The sequence below is a fragment of the Platichthys flesus genome, chromosome 5, assembly GCF_949316205.1.
Source record: "Platichthys flesus chromosome 5, fPlaFle2.1, whole genome shotgun sequence".
Lineage (NCBI taxonomy): Eukaryota > Metazoa > Chordata > Actinopteri > Pleuronectiformes > Pleuronectidae > Platichthys > Platichthys flesus.
In genome coordinates this window covers 12,560,676-12,571,480 of record NC_084949.1, presented here as the reverse complement: position 1 = coordinate 12,571,480, position 10,805 = coordinate 12,560,676, and the positions used below count along the sequence as shown (strand labels likewise).

At 39.6% G+C, this 10,805-nt stretch overlaps 1 protein-coding gene across 1 annotated transcript; it reads left to right on the top strand.

The window, feature by feature from the left end:
• Nucleotides 1-2,627: 2,627 nt before the first annotated feature.
• Nucleotides 2,628-6,860, top strand: LOC133953777 (CD209 antigen-like). The gene is made up of 6 exons (XM_062387860.1): nt 2,628-3,652; nt 3,881-3,961; nt 5,430-5,516; nt 5,663-5,805; nt 5,906-6,012; nt 6,347-6,860. Exons 1-6 carry the CDS (start codon nt 3,619-3,621, stop codon nt 6,489-6,491), a joined length of 597 nt encoding a protein of 198 aa, XP_062243844.1. The 5' UTR covers nt 2,628-3,618; the 3' UTR covers nt 6,492-6,860.
• Nucleotides 6,861-10,805: the final 3,945 nt, after the last annotated feature.

Genomic DNA, 10,805 nt, shown 5'->3' with positions numbered 1-10,805 from the left:
GTTGGAAATATTTGGTGAATATTAAACAGGAAGATAACAACAACATAAAGAAAAAAACAATTTAAATTCCCTTGGTGCTGTTTCCCGGTCCACAGCTTAATCTGTCATTAAGCCACACCCGCTGACTTTATAGCAAGGTGCTGACTGTCCGTCAAATGCTTCTTTGGGTTTGATAAATTAACTTGTGTATTTAGGGGTTTGTGCAAGTGGAATACTGGGGAACCCAACAATTTGGGCCAAAGTAAGGACTGTGCAGTACCATCCAACAGCTGGTATGACCTGCTATGAGAAAATAAAAACTTCTGCATCTGTGAAAAAATTGTCTCTCTTTAAGTCATAGTAAAAACTGTGAACTGGTCGCTCAGTGGGGGATGTGGGTTTTTTCTAAATCAGGGCCCATAAAGCGGCCACCAGCTAGGTTTATCATATTTGTCTTATGTTCAAGATATAATAAAAATACAATCATGTAAACCCTGACTATGTAACTATAATCTAATTTAAAAAAAAAGTAAAATATGACTTGGACTGTTTTTTACTTCCTTATTTTCTGATAACACAGTCTTCGGATCAGCTAACACTTGCAGTTTATTTTTCGCTGGGCTGTTCACACTCCCTTTACTTCTCTGGTGGTCACAGACAATGTTTGAAACCAGGGTGGAGCAGGAAACTGATATCTATAAGTGTGTGTAATTTGGTGCAGCTTGATTAGTATGAAAGGGACTGTTGGGTTTATGGTCTGAGTGGCATTCTAGTTTTGATCTAGATTAACTGTGTTTTTTTTTATCAGTTTCAGGTTATGCCTTGATATTAATTCCATACAAACAGCAAAAGCTCAAGGCAGCTGCATCTATACCCAGTTAGAGGTCATATAACATCAGACAGGCTGAAAATATTTCACGATCACAAATACATGATGATACTTTTGTATGAAACCCTTCTGTTCTCATTTACAATCTTATGATTATGAGTAAATTAAACAAGAACGTCACAATGCAAGGTCAGAAAGAAAAAAACTGGAGGTGACAACAAGCTGAAAGATAATGATAAGCAAAATGCTGACTTGAGCAGCTTAATATGAGAATATATTCAGTTTTATGGTAAACAAGGACTTTTTTGCTCTATTTGAAAAGTCCATGTGGATCGGACTGACTGACAGGGGGAAAGAAGGGGCATGGAAATGGGTGGATGGCACTCCGCTGACTCAAAGGTCCACAGCTTACTCTGTTATTAAGCTGCACCTTCTGACCTTATAGTAACTGCTGACTGTCCGTCAAAGGCTTCATGGGTTTTGATAAATTAACTTGTGATATTAGGGGTTTGTGCAAGTGGAATACTGGGGAACCCAACAATTTGGGCCAAAGTGAAGACTGTGCAGTACCATCCAACAGCTGGTATGACCTGCTATGAGAAAATAAAAACTTCTGCATCTGTGAAAAAATTGTCTCTCTTTAAGTCATAGTAAAAACTGTGAACTGGTCGCTCAGTGGGGGATGTGGGGTTTTTCTAAATCAGGGGCCATAAAGCGGCCACCAGCTCGGTTTATCATATTTCTCAAATGTTAAAGGTATAATGGGACCTCGACCGGTTTTTAATTCCTTATTCTTTGATTACATAGCCACAGAACCAATAAAATAATGGGTCTTCGGATGCAGCATGTGCAGTTTATTTTTAGCTGGTCTGTTCACACCCTTTACTTCTCTGGTACTTGTTCATAGTCAATGTTTGATACCAAGGTGGAGCAAGAAACTGATATCTATAAATGTGTGTAATTTGGTGCAGCTTGATTAATTAAGAGACTGTTGGGTATGTGCTCTGAGTGGCATTCTAGTTTTGATTAGATTTCCTAATTTTAATCACTCAGTCCTTTTTATCAGTTTCAGGTTTTGTGCAATAATGCTTAAAAAGGGATACCATAGAATGGTGTGCCTCTAGGCATTCAATCAATTTAGCTAAATAAAATAAAAAAACATTATTTAAAATATTAATATTAAATCATAACTTGAATTGGTTAGAGTTACCGCGGGGCACCAACCTTCAAAGAAAGGGAAAAGATAGCCAATTTATTGATTAAGATCAGTCTCATTTAGATCTAGTTCAATTAGAAATCTCAATATTTACTATTATAGATTATATAATGAACAGTGAAGGTTATGGAGTTCTTGACAGTGTAGAGGTTTGCAATATTCACTTATGCAACATTAATGAAAGAACATTTGTGAAAGAAAACATTATGAATATAATAAAGTATAAAAACACAAATCACTAACAATGTACAAGCTAAACAAAGATATGTATGTGAGTGTGGGTGTCTATGTAAATCAGGGTGTTCTTAAAATGGTGGCTTGACACAGTTCACACCTTGATTACTATGTTTTCAAAATGGTCGCTGGCCCCCTTTAGATAGCAGCCCCCCCCCCCCCTTTCTTCAGAAGTGGTTTTACAAATAGTAGCGGGGGAAGATTTAAATGAGGTGAAGACTATGCGTGTGTCTGTGTAAATGTTAAGTCAGACAATGAAAGGGTCAAAGAGATCCTGTGAAGGGCCTTACAAACTAACCTTACTTTCGAATAACTTATAAACACAATAATCACCAGACTTATCAAACGTATAAACACCACACAGAATCAAATAATCAGTCTTGCTCAGCCTTGTATAATTACTGAACCCAGATTATGTTACCAGTCCTTAGAAAGGGGAAATTTGAGTTGCAGTTCCGTTCTCAACTCTGTGCGACTCCGGGCTGGTCGGAAGGTTTGCCTTTGCGGCCCTGTTGAGCTACAAGGAGTTTGTAGAGCTTGGTTTGAGATGCGGTTTCCTTGATGAGATGAGCTGGGAGCTACAACTCTGCGTTCCTCTCGTTGGATGCGAAGAGAAGATTTGAGCTGAGGAAATCAGGTTTCTCCCTCAGCGATGCAGGAAGAAAGGCTTGCAGCCTCACTCCTTGGAATGAGATGTGGAAAGAGATAGAATTGGGAGGGTCCTGTCGTTATATTGGCCAGGTGACCTCACAGGTCATGAGGCCAGAGTGACCAGTAGGAGTTGACCCTTGTGGTTTTTCACACCTCTGTGTGAAGCTGAAGAATCCTGGGAGAGTGAGTTCCCTGTGTTTTGACTTTTTCCAGGACAATGGAACCTGTTGCAACCTGGGAGACTGACTTCGGGAGGCTTCTCCAGAACAAAAGGGCATGCGGCAGCAGGATTTGTCTACATGTGGCCGAACCTTGGTTTCACAAAAACCATGTTTTTCCATAGAAAAAGCAAAAGCTCAAAGCAGCTGCATCTACACCCAGTTTGAGGTCATATAACATCAGGCAGGCTGAAAATGTTTCACAATCACAAATACGTGATGATACTTTTGTATGAAAACCCCTCTGCTCTCATTGACATTTATTGTTATTATGAGTTAAGGAAACAAGAAGGTCACAATGACAGGTCAAAATGAAAAAAACTGGAGGTGACAACAAGCTGAAAGATAAAGAGAAGTAAAATGCTGACTTGAACAGCTTCATATCAGGGACAGAAATACAGAAGCAGTCCACAGTTAAGACCGAGAATCGTGACGACTGCAGCGCTCACAGTATTCTGACTTCTGTCCGTAAAACACAGTCTGAGGTGACCATGGACAAAAACCTGCCTGATGCTTCAGCCACAAGTAAGTTATTTTAAGAGTGATCAGACTGATACTGTTCTTGTGTTGGATTTAGCAACATGCAACATTTTTACTGGCTTGTTTTTCACCTAGGGAAAGTGTCCAAGTTTTTTGGTTATTCTGTCTCAAATAACACAATATCAGACCTGGCTTCCTAAAATAAATAACAATAACAATAACAATCATAACAATGGTGGTGTTGCATCTATATGTGTGTTGTTTTGCACACAGATAGGAAACTGGTTGTCTTGACCCTCGGACTCCTGTGTATCCTGCAAGCTGCTCTCAACATTTCCCTGCGTCTTGCTCTCTGTAAGTTTTCTTTAATTCAGTTTAATATTTTCATCCTGTGTGGACGACACATGCTGTCCGTGACTCACTCTGAAATTCAACAGGTGAATGTGATAAAACCAGAAATTGAAAAGTTACCTCTACTGAGTCTGACTATGATTATCATTGGAGTATTTCTGAATATGCTATAGTTAGCTAGCTTTATAACGAAACAGTATTTTGTACATTGTGATTGTTGGTTAGAGAAGATTCTAAGGTCATGTAAGAAAATAATGGGGCTTTCCAGTTGTAAGTCAGAGTGTTTCCTTTAAAATAAAACAAGAACCTTTTCACATGTTGAGGTTAATAAATGTATTTGCAGTAAACATTTTAAGTTTCAGATTTCCAACTATTTATTTTCAATGTTAAGATTTAGATGTTCGTCTGGCATTGAAGGCTTAACAATAAATGTGCTGCAAACATTCAGGAGCATTACAAGGGACTTTGGGGGCCCCAGGCAAAGGAACTGGATGTCAACTCCCTACCCAAAGAAACACATGATACAAAACAGTGTTAATTTCGTTGATGAAGACTATGACGAAATATATTCGTTAACGACCTTTTTTCCATGACGAAGAAGAGACGAAGACATAACGAAAACGAATCTTTGAAAATAAAACTATGACGAAATCTATTTAGATTTTCGTTGACGAGACGAGACGAGACGAAAATGTTGGTGGTTGACTAAGTCACAATAATTTTAAAACATCATCGTATCAGGCCGTCATGAAGTATCAGGAGCGGGCGAGTGACTGTGTCTGTACCTGTGTGTCTGTGTGTGTGTGTGTGTGTGCGCCCCAGATAGCGCTCCGGTCCGTAGCTCCGCCCCCCGCCTCGCGCTCTCGCTTGCAGCTATATGTTTTTATAGAAAAGGTTTTTAATGTGGCTATTAAATGTGACTAAAACTAGACTAAAATGGAATTATTTTTCGTCGACTAAAACTAGACTAAAACTAAGAAGGATTAAAATGACTAAAACGTGACTAAAACTAATATGCATTTTCGTCAAAAGACTAAGACTAAGACTAAATCAAAAATAGCTGCCAAAATTAACACTGATACCAAACCACATCATTCAAATATTCAAATGATTTTTTTTGTATAAAATTTTAAACAAATAAGTGTATATGCACATAAATGGTAGAAAAGTGATCAAGTCTAAGTCCAGATCTCCACTTCTGACACATCATACACACACACTGAGCTTTGCAGATCCTCTGAACATCCTCCGGAGGGGGCTGGTCTGATTGAGAACCTCCAGTCTTCCTGCAGTTACATGTATATGTAATTGCATGTCATGGAAATGTTGGTCAAGTTTTACTTGTGACACTGTGGAGCAGTGGCTAAGCTGGAACACAAGAGACCTGTGTCTTTCCCATTTTTCCATGGTACCGTGAACTCACCATCATCCAGAGACTGAAGGTCATGTGTAAATCTCTTTGCTCACACAGACAGTTCTGATGCACCTGATTATGATGCTGTGATCAGGAATCTGACAGAAGAGAGGGACCAGTTGAAGAGGAAGTTGAAAACATTTGGTGAATATGAGCCGAACTCTTTATGACGTGAAAAAAATAAAATAACAATAACAGAAAGAAAGATGCAACTTCAATTTATTTTTGCTATTGTTTTTCTCTTTTTGGCTGATATGTCAAGTTTATTTTATTTTCCTTATCCTCAACAGATCATTACACCCGAGAAGGATGGGTATACTTCCGCTCTAGTTTCTACTTCATCTCATCTGACACGAAATCCTGGGCAGACAGTAGATACGACTGTCTGCAGAAAGGAGCCGACCTGGTGATTATCAACAGCAAAGAGGAAAATGTGCGTATGAGAGTCACAACTCTTCTGAAAGAGTAAAATCATATTGGTTATATTCCAATTTGATATAATTATGGTCTGTCCCTCTGTCCCTGTAAACAAGGAGTTCACAAGACAGCTCAATAGGTCCTTCTGGATCGGACTAACTGACACAGAGACAGAAGGGACATGGAAATGGGTGGATGGAACTTTGCTGAACTCAACAACAAGGTTCATAGATAACTTTTTAAGTTTAAATTGATTATTATTAGTTGCACATCTGTATTATGGTGCTATTACTGAATAAAAAGATTATCTCTTTCTTTAACTGTCTGTTGGTCAGACACTGAACCCTGACGGCTGTGCTATGTAACATATAAAATCCATTTACTCTGCAACACTTTGCACTTTATTTTAAGTATTTATACAAACGAAAAAAATGGCTGACAGAGAAGAAGTGAGCAGAAATGACAATTTTAAGGAGAGGGATATCTCAGTGTTTCTGGCTGTTTTTTAAATGTTTTTTTGTGTTTCAGTTAAAATCTCCTTCTGTTTTTGGTTTCAGCTACTGGTACCCTGGGGAGCCAAACCCCAAGTATTACCCTGATGAAAACTGTGGAGAGGCAAGGTACAACTACAATGAAAACAACTGGAATGATAACAATTGTAAAACGCTTTACTTCTGGATCTGTGAAAAGAAGGTGGCTTGATAACGCTGCACCCAAACGCACCACACGGGCAACTGATCAGAGGAAGTGGCTCATTAAAATGCAAAGACATAAACAGCCTTGCTTCATTTTGACATGTCCCCATAGTAAGAGGCGCTGGTAACTAAACGTATGATATTTAGTTTGATTCGTTCCTGGGTCCTGGTATTGTACATGCTGCCTGTGTCATATGTTTTCATACTGTAGCTTCTGTCCATATGTGGTTGCTGTTCTTGTTATCAGAATCACACTTTTTCTCATGAATGAATGTTTTGTAACCACTTTGCGAAGTCTGATTAAGTCACACAATCATATTATAGATAGGGATGTAGCTTTGAACAAAATTACATCACCCATGATTACTGTTTCAAATTAAACACCTTTTGCGTTTTTATGACATCTGAAGGCTGCCAACGCTTCTTCGTGACAGACATTAACTGTTCAAGTATTGACATATGCCTAACCTCCAGACATCTACGTACCTCCTCAATCCATTGTTCAACTGTTAACAGATCAACTGATATTTTACCAGTGAACTGGGAGCATTTGCGCTCTCTAGGTACATTTACATAACAGAGGTTGGCTGCATCACATGCTAGGCTGCCTTCTGGAACCACATTAGGCGAAGAAGTGGATGACCCTGGGACTGGTTCAGGTAACTGTGATTGGTTCTGCAACTGATCTCTCAACTGTTCATTGGCTGATTTCAGCTATTGCAGCCGCTTCATAAGGGCCTGTACTTCTTCCATCCTCCAAATGGACAGTCAGTATGTTGAAAGAGCTTCAAATAAGCCTGTGGTCCTCTTCACCTGTTGACCAGCCCCTGTTTTTTTCCCACTCTGGCCTATTTTCTACTAATCAATAGGGACAAAAAACAAAGAAAACACAACAAAATATTGAGAATAAAGACAAACATTATATTTTCAGCCTCCCACCCTGCCAACAACGCCAGTTCTGTAGTGATTTAAAAGGTCTGCAGCAGGGGTAGGCAATCTTTACAATCGAAAGAGCCATTTTGCCCCCTCTTCCCCCAAATTAAATCTCTCTTGAGCCGCAAAACATATTCGATAACAGGTTATAAAGTATATATATAGTTATATACTATATATAAAAACTATAGTTTGTTGCATTTATTAAATTATAGAACGACAATAAAAAAAACTGTTGACATTTAACTGCTATTTTTACCTATTACAAAAAAAGACTGGAGGCAGTCACAGAAACTGAAGCTCGGTACAAACCAAATGCAGCTTCTGCTCTGATCAAGAAGCTGCGGCTCTGATCTCTGAGCTACGGTGGCCCTGAGAGCTCAACGAACAGCAACTTAAGAAAACACATGCAAGTTGACAAAACACAAGCAAAGTAAGAAAAGTTCTTCATCAATTTCACAACACAACACAACACATTACAGAAATAGTCAGCAAATAAAAAAAGTGCGCAGCAAATACACAAACGCGCAGCACCGCGCTGCAAATAGAGAAACGCGCTGCAAATAGAGGAGAAACGACAACCGAAGTGTTTCCAAAGGACAGCTAAAAGTGATGGACACTGCTGCCACAGGAGACACAAAAACGTCCAATACATCATACAAATTCGGTTCCACACAGGGGTTGGCGACCGGCGGCTCTGGAGCCGCATGGGCTCTTCAGCCCCTCTGTGTGTGTGGTCAGTCACTGAGCGTCTGCGTACGTGAACGAGCTCTGATCTCACTGTGTGAGTCTCTGAGCGAGGGCGAAGCCCCGGGGCCTGTGTGTGTGTCCGCTATCTGGGAACACTCACTCACTCACTCGCACGCTCCTGGTATTTCATGACGGCCTGATAAGATGATGATTTAAAAAATGACATTCACTCACGTTCATCATATGAAAACTGATTCGTTAAATTCTCCGTTCGCGAAAAATATGCGCAACATGCACAGCACTGTATAGGAGCCACTGCAGAGGGGCTGAAGAGCTGCATACGGCTCCGGAGCCGCAGGTTGCCGACCCCTGGTCTAGAGTGACAGTTGAATGTCAATTTGGTTCAACACATATATCCAGAGTAAAATAGGACGGGAGGCTGAGATATCAGATATATACAATTTATTGAATTCGTGCAAATGATTTAAAAAGACTGATCAAACAGCACAGTGACATGTGCAACGGTTGAGGTACTGGCCTGGACTTGATACAAATAACAGATCAAAAGAGAGAAATTACAGGCTCCAGACCCAATTTTACAACGCTAAAATATCGTGCAGGAAAACAAACACAGCACACTTTAAAAATCCTAACACTGCAAACGATATAATACACCACAAGCACAGAAGAGGGCCTATAGTTTTTGGAGCCAATAACTCTAAAATGTTCAAGTCTGGAAAGCCGGATTGCACAGTTCCAGTCGACCAGATTGCAAATTGCCATAGAACCAAAAAAAATAAAGCAATACAAAGAAACCAATTAATCAGCTAAACACCTAATCTAAACTAAATGTGGAAAAAAACAGTGACCGTAAATATTCTGCTGAAGGCAGCCCTATAAACAAATGTTGTATTTAGGTCACACAATTTAAACCAGTTTATCAAAATGTTTAAAAACATTTACAAACATTAAATATATGTCATACCTTTAATTCATTAAAATAACGAAGGGACCTACACCGTCCTTATTATCCTGACGACAATTACTAAAACAGGAAAAGACAACTTAACTAAATGTCTGGGACACAATAGTGAAGACACTGGTAAATGTTCCGGCGCATTACTTACAAGTATTAATGTTATGACTGGAGATTACAGCGTGCATTTATGCAGACGCTGATACCGTCTCACTCACATGCACACAAACAGAGCTGTAAGCTGGGCTCTATGGACAGAATAAAGGTTCATGTTTGCGGAACGTTTTCTGCATGATCTCAGTTAACATTAAAGTTACTTTCAGCAAACTTACTGCAACAAAGAATTTGTGTCCGCAACTGCTGCGACCACGCTACCTTCCACACACACACACACACACACACACACACACACACACACACACACACACACACACACACACACACATACACACACACACACACACACACACACACACACACACACACACACAGGACCAGCAGTGGGGAGAGAGAGGGGGAGAGCTACGGTGTCCCTAAATAGACTTCGCCAAATCCCCGCAGCCTATAGGAATCACCTTCCTGTCAGGTAGATTAACACATCAGCAGAAAGGGGGAAAATAACACTGCTAAAACTATTTTACTTTATTAAGATTTGACCCCGTTACATAAAGGATATGTGTAAATCAAAAAGACAGTTCTGGTGTGAGGAACCCAAATTACAAGGCTGTGATCAGAGAGCTGACAGAAGAGGGGGACAAGTTGAACAGGATGTTGGAAATATTTGGTGAATATCAAACAGGAAGATATCTGCAACGTAAAGAAAATAACTATTTAAATTCCATTGGTGTTGTTTTCCGCTGACTCAAAGGTCCACAGTCAAATGGGGTTTCTGCAACTGGAATACCGGGGAACCCAACTATTTGAGTCAAAGTGAAGACTGTGCAGTACCAGTCAACAGCTGGTATGACCTGCCATGTGGAAGGAAAAACTTCTGCATCTGTGAAAAAACTGTCTCGATATAAGTCAAAGTAAAAACTGTGAACTGGTCGCTCAGTGGGGGATGTGGTTTTTTTCTAAATCAGGGGCCATAAAAAGGCCACCAGCTAGGTTTATCAAATTTGTCATATGTTCAAGATATAATATAAAATACAATCATGTAATCCCTGACTATGTTACTATAAAAACAATTAAATGGGACCTGGACTAGTTTTTACTTCCTAATTCTCTGATTACACAATAACAGTACTAATAAAAGAATGGGTTTGCGGATGCAGCTAGCATGTGCAGTTTATTTTTAGCTGGGCTGTTCACACACCCTTTACTTCTCTGGTACTTGGTCATACTCAATGTTTGAAACAAAAGTGGAGCAAGAAACTGATATCTATGAATGTGTGAAATTTGGTGCAGCTTGATTAATATGAAAGGGACTGTTGGGTATGTGCTCTGAGTGGCATTCTAGTTTTTATCAGTTTCAGGTTATGGCTTGATATATATTCCATACAAACAGCGGAAGCTTAAAGCAGCTGCATCTATACCCAGGTTGAGGTCAATAACATCAGACAGGGTGAACATTTTTCAAAATCACAAATTCATGATACTTTCGGGTTAAAACCCTTCTGCTCTCATTTACAATCTTGTGGTTATGAGTAAAGGAAACAAGGAGGTCACAATGCCAAGTCAGAATGAAAAAAACTGGAGGTGACAACAAGCTGAAAGACAAAG